We start from the raw sequence: 23,649 nt of genomic DNA, 5'->3' as shown, positions 1-23,649 counted from the left end.
GCACCTGGGCACGTGAGTGAGGTCCTGGCAATGAACACGGAAAGAGTAAAACCTGAAAATCCTAACTAAAAAAAAAGTATTAGTACATCTATTTCGTCTTTAGCGGGCTGATCTTTTTTCATTTTGCATTTTCGTATTTTATCTCAATTACTAACACTCTATGCTCTACTTTATTAATTTAATAAATTACCAAAATGTCAATATTGAATTTATTTACAGTAAACAGTACAAATAGCATCAATGCAATATAATGGATTTGTTCAAATAATTGACACTATGAATTATTGAAATTACATTATAAAAAAGACAAACTGATACTGAATAAGAAATTTATTTAATACTTGCTCAAAGTTAAATATTAATACAAACAACCTCAGGCAATCCCTTCGTCAAAGCACATTTTCGAAAGTATGAAAACAGTATTCAAAACTTGTTGCTTTGACTCCAAAATTTGCCTGTCGCGAAATTTCTTCTTGCACATAAAATTCAATACATTTTAGTACGGCGAGATTAAACTTTAATATCTCTATATGTATATTTTAAATCAATACCCACATTCAAAAGTGAAGGGCAACCAATTAAATCCTTTGAAATAATGTCATCAGAAAACAGAAATTATTATTATCATTATCATTAAATATGCAATAATTGCAATTTTGAATGCAACGAAGTCGGGGGGTATCCGACTTCATTATTACGAAATATTTAATTAAGTCATTTCAATTCTCAATAAATACACATTCCAACTTCAAAAGTAATTATAGTGAACATATCTTCAATCACAAAATTCAAATTAATTGTTAATATATCGTTTGTATCAGTTAGTACTATTATCGATATTATTAATATAAAATTTGTCAGTATCATGTAATTGATATAAAAAAAAAACGCGATGTGCAAGAAGACCTATCCTGAACTAATAAATAATACATAGAAGAAATGTTACTACTCACGGATATAACAAATATCCACGGTCACTGTACTCGCAAAAAATTCTACGTAAATTACAACCAATCACCCGTGTCGATTCGGACCTTTCGTCCTACGACATGATTGAGTGACCGGAGGAACAAAAATGCATGCGACTTACGATATGATGTGCAGGACGTAGTCATCGATGTTGCGGTAGACCAGGGAAAGTCATGGTGTAGATCGTCATCAAGGAGGAGCCGTATAATGCCATAGAAGAAAACTGTAACTAAACATAGAATATTATAATTTATTCTTAAAGAAAATGTTAATTATTTGAAAAATTTGAAATAGTGGAATATTAATCTCTATTAAAATTATAATGTCACTATTCAATTCAAGAATGACAAATTTAGATAACAAGGAATAAAATTAAGTATAGATTACAAAATTACTTACATTCTTGGCTTTTGAAGCACCACTAGGTCCTTTTCAGCAAACACGAAGAAGAGGAAGGAATGATAAACCTTTAAATAAAATATGAACTATTATATGAAACAGTCTATGAAAACTTTGAACTAATAATAATAAAAAAGTTAAATTGTTAGTAAACTCTAATTATTATAACAAGTGGAATTTTAATATTAAAGTTTAAAGTTAGACCTTATTTTTTAATCAATAATAATTAAAGCAAAATACAAAGAATAAAATTAATTGGAATACGATATGCACTGATTCTTACATGCTTAGTTTTCAAGCACCACTGCATCCTTCCAAAAACACAAGAAAAGCTGGAAGTTGTGAAATACCTGTGACAAAACAAGTAAAACATTGTAATTTATTCTTAAAAATATACTATTCATTGTTTAAAAAGTTTAAAGGTAATGAAAAATAGAACTCTATTCAAACTTGAAATTTTAATAACAACAAAAATCGAAATTCTGTTAAAATCTAATTATTATAAAAATTCGAACACTAAAATTACAATTTTTAAACTAAAAATGATGACAATTTAATCATTTTTGAAACATAATAAACATTTTTATCGTATATTTCAATATTACGATTTTAATATTGTTCAAAATGTAAAAATCTGAAAATATAAAAATATTATGTCAATAAAAATTGATAATAGTTCATTCAAAATACGAATAATAAAATAATTTACAATACAATACATAGAAATACTTACATTCTCAAGTTCCAGGAGAGATTGTATCCTCTTGCGAAACCTGCGACTCTACTACCGAAAGCGAATGTTTAAAATTATTGTATAATAAAAGAGAAAGAAATGGCTATTAACGCGTCCGTAGTTAACAATCGACGAACACACTGACTCTAATCTCGCGTACAACTATTGTAATTAAATTTATAATTATTAAGAGCTATTGTGCTCTAGAAAATATAAATGCTATTACGCAGCAAACACTGACACTACCGATCGCATTGCGCGCGAACACAAACATTCTCTGAAAACAGATTGTATTAGCAAGGAGGCACAGAGGGGGAGAGTTGAGAGTTTGTTTTGGAGATATCGCCGTTTCTAAAAGCTTCTATATACGTCTAGTATTTCAAACACTGTCTATGTATCGCAAGATATTTTCTAACATATTTCCAAATATTTATTAATATTCTAAAATGTAAAACCAACTCCACAAGAAGAATTTAATTGTGAATGTTCGTCATCAGAGTTTGAAATATGGTTTTTACTAATATATTACGTTGCACCTTATGAAGATTCGACAATGCTTCTAATAAATTAGATTTTTTTAACTAAACTGATAATCACTAAAGTGATTATAGCGTATATACATATAATTCTACACGTGTCTCAACAAATTTTATTCAGTCTCTTCCGAGAAAATAATAAACTAATATTCTCGTACAAATATATACAAACATAATAACTTCGCGATAGATCATCTTCTAATAACAATTAAATGATTCGTATAATTTACAACATATTGATATGAAAACATTAATTACTTAATAATATATACAATTATTAATGTCGATCTATATAACCGAAATATTTAAAAAAGAATTATTTCTATAACCTCTTTTCCTTTCGTTTTAACATTTTCAAAAAATTATGCGACTATTTATAAAATAATGTCATTATATATCAATCGTAAGCTGTGTAACAATTATGTAGCAAATATTGACTATCATTGATCCAACAAAAAGGGAAAATAAACATATATATACATTTGCTTTGTTATAATAGCTCGATCATTATCAAATCTGCATGAAAAATCAACGAATTAATTAGTAATCACCTGTGACGTCCATTATTCCGTAAATCCCCATTCTTTTGATCACGTACCAATAATCTGTACAGAAGGAAATCAACAATTTCAAATATACGTATAACAAAACCAATAATTTATAATATTAGAACAAATCATAATAAAATAAACCAATAATAGAATCCAAATTCTATTCCAAAGATCGGTAATACGAGCTATCGATAACGCTAACTGTCAGATATGCAGTCAACGAGAAAAGTACAGAAAAAGTTTTGAAAAATTGCTTAATCTTACTCTAATGATGATTAATAAGTGATTAGATAAGAACGTACTATTTAAATGAAGCAAATAGAAGTGTAAAAATAATGAATAAATTGAAATGAAAGTACTAATAATTACGGGCTAATGCGACGAATTCTCGCTCCACAGATTTCAACAGAGAATGCCACCCCGCGCTAAGCGTTCTCCTCAAATTACGAGTGATGCAACATTCTTGGCCAATAGAAATGCTCGATTTGATTTTACAATATTTTTCACCAATAGAGACGCCTGATTTGATTTTGCAATATATTGCGCCAATAGGAACACCCGACTTCCTGTGTACAAGCGCGCGCTAATTTAATCTATTCAAACTGTCAAATTGATGAAATTAATGAATAGGAAACATATTTTTCAGGCAATGTCCATTAATAGTAATAAAATTATGTTCTTGATGAAAAGTTTTTATAATTGAAAATGCTATAACGGAATATTATTTAATTATTCATACTATTATTAATAAATATATTTGAATAATTCAAATATTTCGATAAATAGAAGAGAATGAAAAAGTTTTATGAATGTCTTTATTAAAAATAAATGTTATTCTTAAAAATGATTAATAATTAGCAATTTAAAATAGTCCTTGAGGATTGATAGCGAAACTATAATAAGGAAAGAAATTTCTTTAATTGAAAATAATTTATTATCATTGTTTACTTCGTTATTAATTGATGTATAAATTATAAAAATTTTATTTTGTAACATGCTAAGTGTATTTTCTGCAACGATGATTTTAATAATTAGTTTTAGTAATAAGTACTTATCTGTGCCAGTTCTATACTATATATTAATTGATACAGTTGCATGTTATACAAAAATGGTAACGCATTCAAGCGTCCACCAAAACATGGGGCATGAAAAAGCATTGCATGTCACGTCCATTCTATATTTACCTCGTCTATGGCTGCATCTTGTCTATGAAATAACGTTTACCAACAATAGAAGCCGATAAATATCAATAAGAACTTTAAGTAATCAAGCACTGGTTATTAAAAGAATTATTCGAAAATTATTTTTGTAAAAACATTGGAAAATTATCGCCTCGCAACATAATTATTTAATAAAAAGAAAGTAATCCGAAAAATAATTGATTTGCTGCGTCTGCAAGGAAGTTGGTAACAAAGCTCTGCTATAGATAATGGTCCTGTTAGTGAGATCAATTGATCATCATTTTTTGTTTACATTCTTAACATAAATCGTGTGTGCATACATTTCTATTACATAATGTACGCAAATAGAAACTTCCGCGAAAGTTGTAACAATCGATAAAGAGGAACTTGAAAAGGAAGGAAAGAAAAATTCACGTGGAATAACACGAATAGCGCCGATAGGTTCTCCACAATCTGTTAAAAAATCCGACTTTCCGTCTTCATAACGTATATAAACTCTGATTATCATTGAAGTCTGACAACTGTCAAATGACAAGTCTGCTTCAAATCTTACGTTTTAAAGATTGAAATGGCAGCAGAGATAAAGCCCGCACCGGGAGTAAATCATGATAAATTCAGCACAAGCCGAAAACCTATACTTTTATCGAAATTAGAAGGATGTAATGACGATGTTAATGCGGCTATCATTATACCGCGCGAAGATGGTGTAATTAGTGTTTGCGATGACAGGTAGATGAGTATTATATTCGAGTTGTAATATTAAAATTGAATTTCTTGATTGTTCGTTACAATAATTAGTCGAAAATTTGTCTTCTTCAGTTATTCATGCTCTTAAGGAAATGTCTTTTACAGGACTGTTAGAGTTTGGTTGAAACGAGATTCTGGCCAATATTGGCCAAGTGTCTGTCAATATATGGCTGCTGGTGCAACATCAATGCATTATTGTGTACAAACTAGACAATTATTTGTTGGTTTGGAGAATGGAACTATAAATGTATGTATTAAAAGAGTTTTCTATGGAAAATTATCAATTTCTTTCTTTATTTCAATGTACTTTCATTATTTTCAGGAATTCATTTTGGAGCAAGATTATAATCAAATGACTGCCATGCGTGAATATGCTGCGCATCAAGCGAGAGTGACAGGTGTTATATTTGCATCAAATTGCGAATGGGTTTTAAGTATAGGTCGAGATAAAATGTTTCAATTACATTGTTCAGAAACAGGACAAAAATTAGGATCATATCAAACTGATGCATGGTACACCGCTCTGCAGTATCCTTTTGTGAGAAATAATTTGTAACGGATTTCTTAATTATTAGATATGTCTATTACATTGAAAGAAGTTCTCTTTAAAACTATACACATCTCCTTAACTTATTCAGATTTGACGCGCAATCAAAACATGCCTTTGTTGGTGATTATTCTGGACAAATAGCAATGTTGAAATTAGATACTAATGGTGTTACACTAATCACTACTTTAAAGGCACATACAGGAAGCATTCATACATTAGCATGGGATTTTGAAAAACAGCTTTTGTTTTCTGGAAGTTTTGATCAAAGTATCATAGTATGGGATATTGGAGGCCGGCAAGGTACAGCCTATGAACTCCAAGGACATCAGTAAGCTATTCAGCCTACTAAGAAATTCTTCCCAAATTAGTTTCCAGTGTACATTTTTTGCAATCACAATTAAACATATTTTACAGCAACAAAGTAACTGCACTTTGCTATGCAAGCGCAGAGCGTATGTTGTTATCTGGAGGAGAAGATGGTGTAATAGTATGCTGGGATATGGCTGCAAATAGAAAAGAAACTGCAGCCTGGATAGAATCCGATACGTGCCAAGTATGTAATTGTAAAATTATAATTAAATTGATTCTGAAATTTAATGCTACAACCAATATGGTTTTTTATGCTAATTATGATCCTACATTAAACAAAATTTTATTATATATATAAATATTATAAATATAATATATAATTATATATAAATATAGGCTTGTGGAAGACCATTCTTTTGGAATATTAAAGCTATGATGGATCAACGACAATTAGGTCTAAGACAGCATCATTGCCGCCATTGTGGTCGTGCATTATGCGCACGATGTACATCTCAACGAATACCAATACCAGCAATGGGTTTTGAATTTGAAGTTAGAGTGTGCGATCAGTGTCATATTCAACTTAAAGCTGCGAAGTAAGTAGGGAAAATGAGATTAGATTTATCACTAAGATTGACAAACAAGGTGGATGTTTAAATGATATTATGTATCTGTTATGTAGCCAAACATCTCTAGCATCGTTCCATGACGCAAAGCATAATATCGTTGGAATGGATCTTGATGCTCCTAGGCGACGATTATTAACTATCGGTCAAGATCGTCTTATTAAGATTTGGGATATTTCTGCACTTCTTCAGTGAACTTCCAGATATATTTATCTACAAATAACAAAATTAATCAAATCGTAAGGCATAACTGAAAACTACTGTCTTATTTCAATGTAAAAGTATAATATCCAGAGCCTATTTTTACGATTATGAAATTATTTTAAAATCCGTTTATTTGATGATAAAAACAATTACGTTTCTACATATTACAATTTGCTTCTTGCATAAGAAAATCCTGGATTCGTGAAATATTCTGCAACACCAAAATAGGATATCTATCTAACTGGAAAAAAAAAAAATATATATATATATATATATATATACTTGCAAGTACTCTTCCAACAGAGAAAAAGTAACTCCATAACTTATTCAGCAAATGGTAGAAAATAGTATATTTTTTAATCTTATTTAGTGCAATCATATTTACAAACGACCAAAGCACTAATTAATAGATTTGGATTTTTAATCAAATTCATTACAAAAAATAATCTTACTGTTTCATTACACGTTTAACGCAGTAACTATAAATAAATTATTTTTGTTTTAAATAAACAAAATATGATTATTAAAAACTACATTATATCACGTGAAGTTGTAAGAAATTTTACATTTTGAAGTACAAAATTAAGCTGAATTACATTTCCATCTGATCGATATATAGTGGAAAATTTTTAACACTTTTTGGTCTATATCAAATTTTTCATTAGTATGTATAGTGTGAAATTATATTAATAATCTAATATACATATTGACAATTTTGAGGAATTGCTCTAAACTGCGTATTCATTTAAACAATAGTAATTCGTTAAAACATTGTCGATGACTGTCAATGTTGTTCCTAGTCGTTTCTTTTTTTCTTTTGTTGCATTCCTAATTATTTATATTATAGTTTCTTACAAGCAATTATACGAGGTGCTTTATCCCGAAACTTGATTTATCTCTAGACATTAATTATGATTCTCCAAACATTTAAACTAGGTACAGGTTATGCAAATATACTAATTATATAATAATGATAATACTATTACTAATACTAATAATTAGATTTATGCATACTCTTACAGAAATGATGAAAAATAAAAATTTGATTAAACAATATATGATCAAAGTTATAGGTATGTTACGATTTCTGCAAACAAGTATGTATAATTAAAATGGGAAACAAGTCTTCTCTTTATAGACTATTTAATTTGTTTAATGAAATTTGTGTTTGTAATTATTCAATCATTCCATTTAATAATAGGATGCATACCTTGTACCTGGATGCAATTTTCATTATCAGATTAGAATAATATTGATTTCTCTATTGTAATAAGTGATAAAAGCATTTGAGGAAAGAAAAATTATATTTATTGTAGAACTACGTTAAAAATCAAGCAGTGTACTCGTACGAATACAATTTGGGCAAACGTATGGCATTAAATACGCCTTTTTCTTTGATCTACTATTATGTCATATATTTTTATCATGTATGGATTCATACAGAAAATTATTTAATATTATTATTTTATACAGAGTTAAACATATATTTTCGAATCAGTTTCTATATGCTACGCGTGAAATATACTTTGCTATATAATTAACACTATTACAATGTCCACGCGCGAAGTGTTGATCATATATGTGTATGTATATTTATTAAGAAGCAATACTCCAAGTGTATGTTATAGGATCTACCATTGCTTCGTTACATCGAGTGATAATAGCTTTTTAATCTTAGAAAATAATTTGCTGTATTCGTGATGTATTGTCGTCCATTGAAAGGCATCGATCGACTACGTGATTTATGAGCGATCGATATCAAAATTGTTACTTAGCAATGAATTTGTCATTGCTGTTAAGATAAACAACATCAATAACAACGCAACGTGGTACATTGTTATAGTTTTCGTACAGAATTGATTGCAGTACTCGTGAAAAATATATCGTTGGAAAGTGCCGTTCTCGTTACGTAAAAAAGATCGTGTTTATATATAGGAACGATTTTATGAAACTGTTAATTTGCAACGTGTATAACATCGTCGATGTTGTTATTGTTGCAGAAGTTTTCAGTACTTTGCATATTAATATATATGTTAAAAGTTACAGAAATTACATTTTATGTATGTATATCATTCATGTGAAATTCATATGAAATGAAAATATATTTTCAATGTAAACGATTCGTTTGTCCTTATGTCATGTATCTAACGTATTATTCGAATCGATGAATCAATGGAAGAAACTAAGGGAAGAAAATTGGAATTGAAATTGGACGATCGAATGATAATTCGTTTTTGCCGCCATTCCGCAGCTGAAACTGCAAAGAGGAAGCGAACTTCTCGATCGGTAAAGAAAACATCGTTCCGAGGAGGGGAATCGCAACGCAACAGGTTGCAGATACGCAGCAGGTATACCTTATAGCAAATGACGTCACGATGAGTCCGAGATAAAAGAAGTATCGAGGAAGATTCGGAGATCTTTAAAAAGAAAGCAACAATTAAAGAGCTGTCGAGAAGACAGTATTCGGTAAACACAGGATAGAGTGATTGGAAACGTATGGCGATTGGTGGGATTTCACGTAGCCGAAGTCAAAGCCGATCGTGGTTTAGCCAAAGGTAGTTTTTCCACCTCTTTCAGTTGCTTCCACCTGGCACACCCGATTCGAACCGAAGCTCTCCGAGTGGACGAGTTAACGTGCCGGTCACCGCTGTGGCCTATTCTCTCAAACAATTACTGTTGCTTTTCGTGTCCCAGTTTATAGTGCGGTACGTGATCTTTCCTTTTTTCATGTTCATCGGTTTTTTCAAACGCTAAGCTTCGACGAGCTTCTCTAGTCACGTCGGACATGAAAAGCGCGCTTCACGTCGTATTCGAAGTGCAGTGCAGTGCCTCTTAATGGAGTGTGCCGACATCGTGTAGTCACTTTCGTCGTGTTTCTCGTTACTCGCATAAGGTACGTTCGAATTTATTCGTTTACTGAGAAACATCTTTCGCACGAGATCAACGTCCATTTTCCGCAAGTAGATAATATTCGATTCGGAATGACAAAATTGTTCTGGCAGATATTTCACAGATCGGAAACGAAACTCTTAAGTTACTGCCGAGTCGCGTCCGTTTTTACCTCTAGATCAGACGATTACGATAGACGTTATATGTATGTACATAATTTTATTACCGCGTTATTACAGCCTTTGAAACGGACGTTGATATCTACCGAGTTCTCAAATATCAAATATCATCGCCATTTATTTTTCAAACTTTACACGAATATCAAGTATTCGTCTTTGTAAATGAATTTTTTACGCGAAGGATAGTGTTAGAAGGATCAAAAGGAGAATAGAATACCAACGATTCCACGTAATTACGGTCCATACGTGTAAGTGTACAGAACGAGTGTTAAAATACGACATGTAATAAGTAAATGAGATAAGACTTGAATTCAGATAAAAAAAAAAAAAGTAATATTTCACGTCTTGAATCTTGAGATGTTTACCAAAAGATCGCGTACTCTACACTTACATCTGATTAATCCGGACCGAATCATTTTCTCCACTATCGGCAGAGTTTCAAACTCGCGTGTACTCTTTCGCGGGAAAGAACGTAAATTTGTGTTGAATCGGTGTAAAGAAACCTATAAAGGAAAACGTTGTTCGTTTTCGGAGATCGTGTGGACGTTCGTTTTATTGCATGAAATCAGAAGACAATCGCAGAATACAAAGAAAATTAAAATAGAACGAAGATGCACACGTGGAAAAAAATCGTGACGTAAGAAATAAATTTTTGAACCAGTGCGATCACAACGAGTAAAAAGACTATGGAATTAGGATCTTAGTGGTGTCGTTAGGAAATGCAAATCAATGTTATTTGTTCTGTAACGTGTTGGAACAGAGAGCATTGGTTTTGTTAGTTTTTAATCGAATCGCAACGGATCGTAACGTACCACGTAGAAACGCGTGTCGTTCGATCGCCCATTAAAGTCTCCCGTAGGCGGTGCATACATCCTCCGTTCTGTTCTCCTGATATTTTCAAAGTCAACGATTGCGACGTCTTTCCACGTGTGCCAAGTTCAAGGATATATATCGCTTTCCGGATCCTTTTCCCTACTTAAAAGGTCGCGGTGTATTTTGTCGTATTCTTAATTTAACACAACGTTACACGAAATATTTGGACTTTCCTCGATTTTTTAAACCGAGTCGGACGTCGATGATTCGTCGTAACGAGAGAAGAGAAGAAAAGAAAGAAATACGAAAAAGTAAAGAATGCCGAACGGTTCGTCGACCCGAGAGTTATTCGTGCGAGCATAATAGAAGCAAATTCATCCGTGTCGTCTTTTGACGAACGAAATCGATGCTAGTGACGCGTAAATTGCAATTTCTTTGCATTCGATCGAGCTTTCTTCGAGTTTATAACTTATAAGGTTCAACTCTCCTCGGTTTAATCTGACGCTCGATACGGCTTCGTAAGAGTCTAACGCGATTCCATTCGAGTCGACTCGTTCTCGATTAATTTTCTTTGGTAAGTCGTATCGTTGTGAACAAGAGCTGCAAATCAACGGAGTTACTCGGTAAGAGAAGGGAGATCGATCTCATGGTAAGAATCCTCGATGGATGTTCTGGAAAGGTGTACGGCTGAGTGGTAGCAGCAGAAACTGCCTAACCCACTTTTGCGAACAGGTTTATGCTTGTGCTGCTTCCACTGTAACGGTGATCAGCCGGACATCATCATCGCACGCTGGAACGATTTTTCTCCATATAGATTCGCATAAGGGACTTCGATTCGATTATCAGCACGTAGAGTCAGTCCGCCGCAGTAGCCATTCTTTCCGTTCGTTCGTCCAATTCAGTTCTCGGAATTTCATACTTTTTTTTGCTGATGTTTGCTCGCCCGTCTTATTATCAACGATGTTATCTATCCGTTAATATCTATGCTCGAGATGCTCCCCTTTTCGTTTTGTTGCACGATTGCACCAGCACAGCAAAAAAAAAAAAAAAAAAAGAAAGAAAAGAAAGAAAAATTGAAGGAAAAAATGAGCACATAAAAGAAGAGAGAACGAGAGAAAGAAGAAAGTTTTGTTTTCTTTCAGGCGGAGTGCCGACAACGACGATTTGAGAGATGGTCATCGTCACGCGGGTAAGTATCATCGTAATAGGTTTTCATTTCGCGCATCTTCTTCTTTGTCCTGGATGATTAGTAGTAAATCAGTGTGTCAAACACGCAACACCGAAGAATGCGAAAAACCTACGATGATCCAGCGTTCGCGCGTAATGTTACCGCTTTCTTCATCGCGTTCTTCGAAGACGGTCAGTAGGAATCTGTGACAAGTGAAAATGACGGAGATCGACCACCATCTTCAGATTCTTTCCTCGCATGAAAAATCATGCGCGGAGCGAACACGTCCAAGTAACTCTCGAAGTAAATCTGTGTGTTACTCGTTGGTTTGATTGCCCGCAGATCAACGGAGAGTCTTAGGAACCAGAAATGACAAATTTAACCGTTCGTTTAGCGATATTCAACGATCGCGAATACAAAGCGAATCTATAGTTTCTTGTAATTTCCGAAAAGGTTCGCTCAAGCGCGATACGTAGGTATATGTGTTTCAAGGGGAATACGTGCTTGAAACGAGATCGCTTCCCGCGTCTTTCCGTCACGTTCGTTGCCGTGGATAATCTCTCGTTCGCAAAGAACAGAGGTCGCGTTTCGATCTGATCGATTGGAGAAAAAAGTCGATGTCGCCATATCGTCGACGATGCCATACCGTCGACGCAGCCGCAACGTGGGATGAGACGAATAGTCGGTTAATTAGGCATAGTTAACGGTCCTTCGTCACTTGGCGTATGCCCTGAACAGCGGCTTAGCATTTCACGCGAGCAAACCAGCCGTCGTATAACGGGACGCGAATCGTTTTGCCGGACACGCGTTTGTACCCTCGATCGTAATTCCATTCCTTCCCCGTGGCGGACGCGCACGCGTCCATATACTATCACGTTATACAGGCTCGTCTTCTACCACGGCAAGCGGCCCGCGAACGAACGAACCTTTTTCGAATTTCCCGTGTCATCCGATCCTAACCTCGAAGGAGAATCCATGTTCGGATACCGTCAGAGAGATACGCGACTGCGAATTGTTCACGCGAGAGTACGAGACGGAAAGAACGCAAGTCAGGCTTTTTCATAGACTCGGCCGGCCGAAAGTAAAACCGACTGGCAAAGCCAAATTGAACGGAGACTGGCTTCGTGGTAACGAGCGGACGAGCTCTTCCGATGTGGTTCCGGTGAGGTGAACAATCGGAACGTATACGAATATCAGGCACAGTCTGTGCGTTCGTATAGTCGTATCCGTAAAGCGTAGGCTAACTTAGAGGTTCTCAAATTACCTTTCGGTTGGAACGAACACGGTTTTCGTTTCCATCGCTCGAACGACGTCGATCGATCGGCTTCTAAGAGAAAATATACCGATTCCGACTTTTCGCTCTGACAGATACCTCGCGAGAAACGAACATTGTCGCGATATTGGAGGAAGCCGCGGTTTGAGAATAACTGCACGACGATCGTAGAAACGTACCAAAACGGATGCATGGATGCGCGCAGAGGGTAGCCACGAACCAACGATGTAAACGATTATACGCGGAACCGTGGAAGCGCCGTACGAGTCTCGTGAAAATTTGGTGCGCGTGCGCAACCACCGCTGATCTCGATCATCGATATTTATTCGATCGTTGGCGACGGTTTATGCATAGGAGCGCGAACGAAACGAAAGGACCGAAAAAAGCTTTTTCGGCCGACGACACGCTCGATGAATTCGCCTGCACGGAATCAACGTCGCGTGACTCGCGAAAACTTCGTCGTTCGCTGAAGCGCCGAAGCGTTCAAGACGAAAGCTCGAAGTGCGATCGATCGCATCGTATCGAACTATGCGTAAAATTGCGTCGCTGGAAGCCGGAACGATACGCGTTTACTCGGCTAATTATATTATCGGTGGTTGTGCGAACCAGCGACAGGGGGGGGGGGGGGGAGCGAGGAATAATCTATACATCCCAAAGAAACGAGAAATTGTACATAGTACGTGCGTACGCTACTCGATCGCATCGATTCGTTGACCGAGGATAGTGGGCTGTGGTGTACGAATTATGGTGGTAACTTTCGAGTGTCCATCAAAAAAGGATACGCACGATTTTCATCTGTAGCAGCCGCTCCTTTTACATTATACTTGCTATATATATTGTTGTACAAGGCTATATTCGTAGAATTCGTGGCAACAGATGCGTCGCGCGTGATGTTTTGAAACTCGATCCCTCGCGATCGCGAACACGAGCGCGGATTAGTTGTATAAAGCGAGAAGGAAGAAAAATAGAAAGAGGAAAAGAAGAAGACGCGCGTCTATCGACGTTCGAATGTTAAGACGCGAGCAATTTTATCGGTTGTTATTAGAACGTGTGCTCGTAAGCGTCGATATTCCCGCGGCATGTCCGAAACAAAAGGAGGAAATTACCGGTGAACGAAATTACGTTGCAGGGAGATTACATATGGATCGAACCAATCTCAGGAAGAGAATTTGACGTTGCGATCGGAGCACGAGTAATTTCCGCGGAAGGCAGACGCATTCAAGTGAAAGACGACGATAACAAGGTAATCGTTACCTACTTTCCGCATTCACCAAATTTCTCGACTCGACTCGACGTGCCGTCGAAAAGTTGTTGCTCGTTTCTCTTGCCTATCGGCAAATTATAAGTACGATATCGATGTTGAGAAAGTGTTCGAACTCGTCTCGCCAATGAATTCATTCGGGAATTTCCAGGAACAATGGCTGACTCCGGAAAGGCGAATAAAGGCGATGCATGCCACTTCTGTGCAAGGTGTAGAAGACATGATCAGCTTAGGAGACCTCCATGAAGCTGGTATTCTAAGGAATCTGTTGATTCGTTACAACGAGAATCTCATATATGTACGTAAACGAGTCTTCTTAGTAGGCGATAGTCTCTCGAACGTCTATCGCTTTTACGTACACCTGGTTTTACAGCCTACAGCGGCCGTAATTTCATTTAAGCTATCGTTTTTGCGCAGACCTATACGGGTTCCATTCTAGTCGCCGTGAATCCGTATCAAATATTACCGATTTATACCGCTGAACAAATCAAATTATACAAGGATCGTAAAATCGGAGAGCTACCGCCACACATATTTGCCATCGGAGACAATAGTTACGCGCATATGAATCGATACGGTCAAGATCAGTGCATAGTGATCAGGTATCAATCATCGCTTTATTTCATCTTCCGTGAAATATTTCGAGCGGCTCTCTCCTCTTCTTCTATATTTTTCTATTTAGACATGATTTGTCAAATGCACGAATGTTTGTGTCTTAGCGGGGAAAGCGGAGCCGGCAAAACGGAAAGTACAAAACTAATTTTGCAATATTTGGCAGCGATTAGTGGCAAGCATTCTTGGATCGAACAGCAAATTTTGGAAGCAAATCCCATCTTGGAAGGTAAACGGCTCTCTCGATCGTCGCGTCGCGATAGACAAAGACACAGACGTTATTCACCTTATCTATGGTTTCTCGTTCATAGCGTTCGGCAATGCCAAGACGGTACGAAACGACAATTCGTCTCGCTTTGGGAAATACATCGACATTCATTTCAACGAGCAAGGGGTGATAGAAGGAGCAAAAATCGAGCAATATCTTTTGGAGAAATCGCGAATAGTGTCGCAAAGCCTGGACGAGAGAAATTATCATGTATTCTATTGTATGCTGGCTGGTCTTTCGAAAGAAGAGAAGTTGAAACTGGAACTAGAAGATGCCTCTTCGTACAAGTATCTAACGGGGGTAATGTTTCGATTTCGTTCAAGCGTTATAGTATCGAATGTTTCGAATCTAGAATCGAAGGTTTTTCTTCTCAGGGTGGCAGTATCACGTGCGAGGGGCGGGACGATGCCGCCGAGTTTGCCGACATTAGATCAGCCATGAAAGTTTTGCTGTTTTCCGACACGGAAATATGGGAGATACTTAAGCTGTTGGCTGCCCTATTGCACATGGGGAACGTCAAATACAGAGCCACCGTCGTAGGTAAGCAGCGTAATTCGTATAACGTTAAAGCGTTTCGCTTGTCTTCCTAATTTAAATACGTACGATCTGCTTTTTAGATAATTTGGACGCTACTGAAATTCCGGAACAGACAAATGTGCAGAGGGTAGCGCACTTACTGGGCGTACCCGTTCAATCTTTGATAGACGCTCTAACTCGAAAAACGATATTCGCTCACGGTGAGACTGTTGTAAGTAAGGAATAATTCGCGTTACGTTCCTATACAGACGGGACGATAAATACGAAGTGTCACACCGCGACAATTACAGTAGAAAATACTTTCCTCTTGTTGAGCCGAATTGTAACGTGTGCACGCAGGTGTCTACGTTGTCCAGGGACCAATCGGTGGATATCAGAGACGCATTCGTCAAGGGAATATACGGACGATTGTTCGTGCATATCGTGAAAAAGATAAACGAAGCGATCTATAGGCCCAAGAACATGTCCAGAAGCGCCATAGGTGTATTGGATATATTCGGCTTTGAAAATTTCAGTCACAATAGCTTCGAGCAGTTTTGCATCAACTATGCCAATGAAAATCTGCAACAATTTTTCGTGCAACATATCTTTAAGCTGGAACAAGAAGAATACAATCACGAAGGTATCAACTGGCAGCATATCGAGTTCGTCGACAATCAGGATGCGCTCGATTTGATAGCTATCAAGCAGTTGAACATCATGGCCTTGATAGACGAAGAATCAAAGTTTCCGAAGGGTACGGACCAGACCATGTTAGCTAAGATACACAAAACGCACGGCAGTCATCGGAATTATTTAAAACCAAAATCAGACATTAATACGTCGTTCGGCCTTAATCACTTCGCCGGTGTCGTGTTCTACGATACCAGAAGCTTCCTCGAGAAGAACAGGGACACGTTTAGCGCCGATTTATTGCAGCTGATTCACATATCGTCGAATAAATTTTTGCAGGCCTGTTTCGCCGAGGACATCGGTATGGGATCAGAGACTAGGAAACGAGCACCTACTCTGTCCACTCAGTTCAAGAAATCCTTGGACTCCCTGATGAAAACATTGTGCAGTTGCCAACCTTTCTTCATCAGATGTATCAAACCAAACGAGTACAAGAAACCGATGATGTTCGACAGAGGACTTTGTTGTCGACAATTGAGATACTCCGGCATGATGGAAACGATTCGAATTCGTAGAGCTGGTTATCCTATCAGACATTCCTTCCCGGAGTTCGTGGAGAGATATCGGTTTCTCATTCCGGGTATACCTCCGGCGCATAAGGTCGACTGCCACGCGGTTACATCCAAAATCTGTCACATAGTATTGGGAAGATCGGATTATCAACTCGGACATACAAAAGTGTTTCTCAAAGACGCTCACGACTTGTTCTTGGAGCAGGAACGCGATCGCGTTTTAACGCGGAAGATTCTAATCTTACAACGCAATATACGTGGCTGGGTTTACAGAAGAAGATTCCTTCGCATGAGAGCAGCCGCGACTGTCGTCGAAAAATACTGGAGAGGCTACGCGCAACGACAACGATACAAACGTATGCGTATCGGTTACATGCGACTTCAAGCGTTGATCAGATCGCGAGTGTTATCGCACAGATTCAGGCATCTCAGGGGACACATAGTCGCTCTTCAAGCCCGAGCCAGAGGCTACCTGGTACGGAAAATGTACCAAAAGAAATTGTGGGCGATCGTGAAGATACAAGCTCACGTTCGAAGATTGATCGCGCAAAGACGCTACAAAAAGATCAAGTATGAGTATCGGTTGCACGTCGAAGCGTTGAGGCTTCGAAAGAAAGAAGAGCGGGAGTTGAAGGACCAAGGGAATAAACGAGCGAAAGAAATTGCCGAGCAGAACTATAGAGAACGAATGCAAGAATTGGAAAGAAAAGAGATAGAGATGGAACTGGAAGACCGGCGCAGAATGGAGATTAAGAAGAATCTAATAAACGATGCAGCCAAAAAACAAGACGAACCGGTCGACGATAGTAAATTGGTGGAGGCGATGTTTGATTTTCTACCGGATTCGAGCAGCGAGGCTCCGACACCTGCTAGGGAAACCTCTGTATTCAATGATCTACCTGCGCCAAAGGCAGACCAACAGGAGATCATTAGCCCCGTTCAAACAGCATCGGAGGACGAGGAAGATTTATCGGAATTCAAGTTTCAAAAGTTCGCGGCAACTTACTTTCAAGGGAATATTACGCATCAGTATTCGAGGAAGCCTCTGAAACACCCTTTGTTGCCTTTACACACGCAAGGAGATCAGCTAGCTGCCCAAGCACTGTGGATCACGATACTTCGTTTCACCGGAGACTTACCCGAACCTAGATTTCACACGATGGACAGAGATACGACCTCGGTCATGTCGAAAGTCACAGCGACTCTTGGCCGTAATTTCATACGAAGCAAAGAGTTTCAAGAGGCGCAAATGATGGGCGTCGATCCGGAAACGTTTCTCAGACAAAAACCACGATCGATAAGACATAAGTTGGTGTCGTTAACGCTGAAACGAAAAAACAAATTGGGCGAGGATGTCAGACGGAAACTACAAGAGGACGAATACACGGCGGATAGTTATCAGTCCTGGCTGGAAGCGAGACCTACCTCGAACCTCGAGAAGCTTCATTTCATTATCGGCCATGGAATATTGCGCGCGGAATTAAGAGACGAGATATACTGTCAAATATGCAAACAACTGACCAACAACCCATCCAAGTCGTCGCACGCTCGCGGCTGGATCTTACTATCGCTGTGCGTCGGATGTTTCGCTCCGTCCGAAAAATTCGTCAATTACTTGCGAGCATTCATCAGGGAGGGACCACCCGGATATGCACCGTACTGCGAGGATCGACTCAAGAGAACGTTCAACAACGGTACGCGAAACCAACCGCCAAGCTGGTTGGAGCTTCAAGCGACCAAATCCAAGAAACCAATTATGTTGCCGATCACGTTTATGGACGGTAACACTAAAACGCTGCTCGCTGATTCCGCCACCACCGCCAGAGAACTGTGCAACCAGCTCTCCGATAAGATATCGTTGCGCGACCAGTTCGGATTTTCTCTTTATATCGCGTTGTTTGATAAAGTCTCGTCGCTCGGCAGCGGCGGTGACCACGTGATGGATGCCATCTCGCAGTGTGAGCAATACGCCAAGGAACAAGGTGCTCAAGAACGGAATGCTCCGTGGAGATTGTTCTTCAGAAAGGAGATATTCGCACCTTGGCACGAACCGACCGAAGATCAAGTCGCTACCAATTTAATTTATCAACAGGTAGTTAGGGGAGTAAAATTCGGCGAGTATCGTTGCGATAAAGAAGAAGATTTAGCGATGATCGCCGCCCAACAATATTACATCGAATATCACACCGACATGAACGTCGATAGACTTTACACTCTTTTGCCAAATTACATACCGGACTATTGCCTGACCGGTATCGACAAAGCAATCGACAGATGGGGACATCTGGTTCTACAGGCGTATAAAAAGGTGACCGTACTTACATTACGATAATTGATTGAAACATATTTTTCACGACGCTCGCATTTCCTTTCGCCGTATACGTTTCTTCTATCGACGATAATGACGTAACGATTTTTCTTCTTGCAGAGTTATTATTTAAAGGAAAAGGTACCTGCTTTGCGGGTTAAAGAGGATATCGTCGGGTATGCAAAGTTCAAGTGGCCATTACTCTTTTCTCGTTTCTACGAAGCGTACAGAAATTCCGGGCCGAACTTGCCGAAAAACGACGTTATCATAGCGGTGAATTGGACCGGAGTGTACGTCGTAGACGATCAAGAACAAGTACTTCTCGAATTGTCGTTTCCCGAAATCACCACCGTGTCTAGTCAAAAGTACGTACCCTTTACGATCCTCTCTTTTCCACTCTTATTTTATCTTTCGATTCTACCGTAATTTTCAGAACGAATAAAATGTTCACGCAAACGTTCAACTTGTCAACGGTGCGAGGAGAGGAATTCACTTTTCAAAGCCCTAACGCCGAAGACATTCGCGATCTGGTGGTATACTTTTTAGAAGGTTTGAAGAAACGTAGCAAATACGTTATCGCTTTGCAAGATTACAAAGCACCAGGCGAAGGTTCGTCGTTCTTGACCTTTCAAAAGGGGGATCTTATCATTCTGGAGGACGAGAGTACCGGTGAAACTGTCCTTAATTCGGGATGGTGCATCGGCACGTGCGAAAGAACCGGAGAAAAAGGCGATTTTCCAGCCGAGACAGTATACGTTTTGCCCTCGCTAACGAAACCACCGAACGATATTTTAGTAAGGCTAACACGTGTCTTTTCCGCGCGACATTTTTGTTTTTCTTTTTATCTATTTTTTCTTTTATACGAATTAAACGAATCTCGTTAATCGATCCCTCTTTCAGTCTCTATTCAGCATCGAAGGAACGGAAAATGGCCGCAAATTATATCCACAGCAAGTAAATGGAGTAGAATCCCGTGACAAACCTCATACCCTTTTAGAATACGCTATTGATCACTTCCGGTAAATGACGCTTGTCCGTAAATACGCAACGACTCTTTCACGTTATGAATTATAATAGAGAGATATTTCACGCTCGTTACAGAACACCGCCAAAGAGGACTATGTCAAAGGCGTTGACTCTAACAACAGCGCGACGCGGACACACCGACGAATTGTGGCATCATTCCAGAGATCCTATTAAACAACCTCTCTTAAAGAAGTTGATATCGAAAGAAGAATTAGCCGAGGAAGCGTGTTTCGCTTTTAACGCGATTTTGAAATACATGGGTGATTTGCCAACGAAAAGACCGCGTATCGGCAACGAGTATACGGATCTTATTTTTGACGGACCATTGAAAAACGAAATTCTTCGAGACGAAATTTATTGTCAAATCATGAAACAACTAACCGATAATCGAAATAGACTGAGCGAAGAACGTGGTTGGGAATTGATGTGGCTTGCCACCGGTCTCTTCACTTGCAGTCAAAGTCTCTTAAAAGTAATATATCGCGTCCACATGATATATTCGTGGATGTATTCGTTCAATTTACACGTGTTTCTGTTCTTTGCCAGGAATTGACTCTGTTTTTACGCACGAGACGGCATCCCATATCTCAGGATTCTTTACAAAGGCTACAAAAAACCTTACGTAACGGTCAACGGAAGTATCCTCCGCACCAAGTGGAAGTAGAAGCTATACAGCACAAAACGACGCAAATATTTCACAAAGTTTACTTTCCTGACGACACGGACGAAGTGCGTACGCTTTAAGTGACTATTTTATCTCAATTCTATCCATTTCAAGAACAGTTATCAAACTTGCGGCGATCATTTTCCAATTTATTTCTATGCATAGGCGTTCGAAGTGGATTCGTCAACGAGAGCTAAAGATTTTTGTCAAAATATAGCGCAAAGACTGAACTTACGCTCTGCAGAAGGATTCAGTCTGTTTGTGAAGATCGCCGATAAAGTCATCTCGGTTCCAGAAGGGGATTTCTTCTTCGACTTTGTACGACATTTGACGGATTGGATAAGAAAAGCTCGACCCTCTCGCGATGGTACATATTCGTTATAATTTTTTGCTAATCATAAATGTAACACAAAAAAACGTAATAAGATTTCCATATATTTTGCTTAGGTGTATCACCTCAATTTACGTATCAAGTATTTTTCATGAAGAAATTATGGACCAACACTGTTCCCGGTAAAGATAGGAACGCAGACCTCATTTTCCACTTTCACCAAGAGCTTCCTAAATTATTAAGAGGTAAAAGACCAACACTTTTAAAGCATTTTGTCGTATCGTAAATTATTACCAGGCTTGATCATTTTACACAATTATACTCTCTACGTATGTATCTCTCCTTATAGGTTACCATAAATGTACCAAGGAAGAAGCATCCAGATTAGCAGCACTAGTGTACAGAGTTCGTTTTGGTGAAAGCAAGCAGGAACTTCAAGCTATTCCGTAAGTGGAATACGCGTTATAATTTGTTGTAGCACGTAGTTACGTACAAGCTTATATTTAGAAAAACAATGTAGTAACGTAAGATTTTCCCTAGGCAAATGTTAAGAGAACTTATACCTGGAGATTTAGTAAAGGTACAAAGTTCTAACGATTGGAAGAGATCGATAATAGCAGCGTACAATCAGGATGCTGGTAAGATATTGTTTCAATCGTGTTTGAGCGCACAGTCAATACTTATTTACTTTTTCTCTATATGTTACATGGAATTGCAAAGTAAATAGATAGATAAATTTTTCCCTAGGTATGAGTCCAGAAGATGCCAAAATAACGTTTTTGAAAATAGTTTATCGATGGCCAACCTTTGGTTCAGCCTTTTTCGAAGTCAAACAAAGCACAGAACCAAATTATCCAGAATTATTGTTAATCGCTATAAATAAGCACGGTGTAAGTCTTATACATCCACAAACGAAAGTAAGTGAACACATTTGTCTTATCTATAATCGTTTAGAAATTATATCTAAAAATGTTACCCGTGAACATTTATTTTCGTAGGATATACTAGTAACGCATCCATTTACAAGAATCTCAAATTGGTCGTCGGGTAATACTTATTTTCATATGACGATTGGAAATTTAGTCAGAGGTTCGAAACTATTGTGCGAAACTTCGCTCGGATACAAAATGGATGATCTATTAACTTCATATATTTCGTTAATGCTTACAAATATGAATAAACAGCGCACGATACGGATAAAGTAAAAGCGATCCTGCTCGACCATATCGCTTTGTGGTCGCCATTCGTAAAATTAAGCATACACGAAATGAGAGAGTCAGTAAAGTGAAATATAACAAAAAGAAGAAATATCAGGTAATTTAACGATTGTGATTAAAAACGATCGACACGGATCCGGTCTATGTTGTTTATAGAAGATTTATTTAAATAGCAATCCTTCTCGATATAACAATGATTTCTGTAACTATAGACACTCGCGAAAAATACAATTTTTTACACAAAGAATATTGATAAGCACAATAGCAAACTTCATACAATAACAAATGTTTCATACATGTGTTCTCTTTATACATTTTCTATTATATACATATCCAATATATATATATATATACATTACACATACATACGTACGTGTATATGTGTGTGTGTGTATATATATATATATATATATATATACACTCTATATTCTTATATCCATTGTCGTTCAATTGTTGCAACGACTGAGAGCATAAAGGGAATCATAGTGCACGTGTACACAAGTAATTAGTTTAAAAGATTGTATATGATTTATTTACAAATAAGATTCTCATATAGTTTTGTAAAATATTGTTTTAATTCGTATGTGAGAGAAAGAAAGTGTGCGTGTGTATGTGAGAGAGAAATACAATGAAAGAACTTCAGGCTCAAACCTAGTTCGACATTGGGATATAATCTAAGACAATTCCACGTCTGCGAAAAGTTATTGAAAAATTGGCAACTTAACTTAATGTAACGCTTGAACGTAACTTAAAATAGTTTTCCAATGTAATGAATTGTAATGATTACTCAATGATTATCCGTCCACTGATACGTATAAGGATGTAATTATTATTAACTCGCAATTTATTACTGTGAATAAAGATAATCGTATTCTTCAGGTACTTGGTGCAAATTTTAATCGTGGGTAAATTCCCATGGTATACATGTATACCGACATTCCTCTTTTACAATGGATCTCTTCAGGAAGACAATTCTCAAAGCGATTTTATCTCGCTTCCTGCTGCAGATAATTATATTCGATGGTATCTAGAAAAGAGCCTGTACAGCTTCGACCAAGTCGTGGAGTCAAAAAACGAATTGTTTCTAGTTAATAATTTTTAGTTTTCATATCGA

The 23,649-nt window shown here is 37.4% G+C and overlaps 2 protein-coding genes across 5 annotated transcripts; both read left to right on the top strand.

The window, feature by feature from the left end:
* Positions 1–4,614: 4,614 nt before the first annotated feature.
* Positions 4,615–8,925, top strand: Wdfy2 (WD repeat and FYVE domain containing 2). The gene is made up of 7 exons (XM_072012726.1): positions 4,615–5,098; positions 5,222–5,363; positions 5,439–5,644; positions 5,755–5,994; positions 6,081–6,219; positions 6,372–6,571; positions 6,658–8,925. The coding sequence occupies exons 1-7, from the start codon at positions 4,938–4,940 to the stop codon at positions 6,794–6,796; spliced, it is 1,227 nt and encodes a 408-aa protein (XP_071868827.1). The 5' UTR covers positions 4,615–4,937; the 3' UTR covers positions 6,797–8,925.
* A 206-nt stretch (positions 8,926–9,131) lies between these two features.
* Positions 9,132–23,417, top strand: Ck (unconventional myosin-VIIa ck). Of its 4 annotated transcripts, none has more exons than XM_072012724.1 (21): positions 9,132–9,360; positions 11,829–11,875; positions 14,257–14,370; positions 14,540–14,686; positions 14,806–14,990; positions 15,108–15,229; positions 15,312–15,568; positions 15,643–15,808; positions 15,886–16,016; positions 16,145–19,297; positions 19,418–19,662; positions 19,731–20,091; positions 20,198–20,316; positions 20,399–20,795; positions 20,870–21,052; positions 21,153–21,354; positions 21,435–21,563; positions 21,668–21,764; positions 21,859–21,956; positions 22,066–22,235; positions 22,317–23,417. In XM_072012724.1, exons 2-21 carry the CDS (start codon positions 11,858–11,860, stop codon positions 22,521–22,523), a joined length of 6,501 nt encoding a protein of 2,166 aa, XP_071868825.1. In that variant the 5' UTR covers positions 9,132–9,360; positions 11,829–11,857; the 3' UTR covers positions 22,524–23,417. The 4 variants fall into 4 exon arrangements, with proteins under 4 accessions (XP_071868825.1, XP_071868824.1, XP_071868823.1 ...); XM_072012723.1 differs by having other exon boundaries at positions 9,132–9,698; XM_072012722.1 differs by lacking the exons at positions 9,132–9,360; positions 11,829–11,875 and adding an exon at positions 13,888–14,183.
* Positions 23,418–23,649: the final 232 nt, after the last annotated feature.

Source organism: Bombus fervidus, chromosome 11, assembly GCF_041682495.2.
Source record: "Bombus fervidus isolate BK054 chromosome 11, iyBomFerv1, whole genome shotgun sequence".
Lineage (NCBI taxonomy): Eukaryota > Metazoa > Arthropoda > Insecta > Hymenoptera > Apidae > Bombus > Bombus fervidus.
Note: the sequence above shows the minus strand (reverse complement) of the source record. Positions and strands in the feature narration are given on the sequence as shown.

What these genes read in the sequence shown, in the direction of transcription:
- Wdfy2 (XM_072012726.1), top strand. Translation starts at nt 4,938, where the DNA reads ATGGCAGCAGAGATAAAGCCCGCACCGGGAGTAAATCATGATAAATTC. An exon ending in ATTAGTGTTTGCGATGACAG is followed by an intron (nt 5,099 to 5,221) that starts GTAGATGAGTAT and finishes TGTCTTTTACAG; the next exon opens with GACTGTTAGAGTTTGGTTGA. An exon ending in TAGAATCCGATACGTGCCAA is followed by an intron (nt 6,220 to 6,371) that starts GTATGTAATTGT and finishes ATATAAATATAG; the next exon opens with GCTTGTGGAAGACCATTCTT.
- Ck (XM_072012722.1), top strand. Translation starts at nt 14,136, where the DNA reads ATGTTAAGACGCGAGCAATTTTATCGGTTGTTATTAGAACGTGTGCTC. An exon ending in GCAGTCAAAGTCTCTTAAAA is followed by an intron (nt 20,796 to 20,869) that starts GTAATATATCGC and finishes GTTCTTTGCCAG; the next exon opens with GAATTGACTCTGTTTTTACG. An exon ending in TTATACATCCACAAACGAAA is followed by an intron (nt 22,236 to 22,316) that starts GTAAGTGAACAC and finishes TTATTTTCGTAG; the next exon opens with GATATACTAGTAACGCATCC.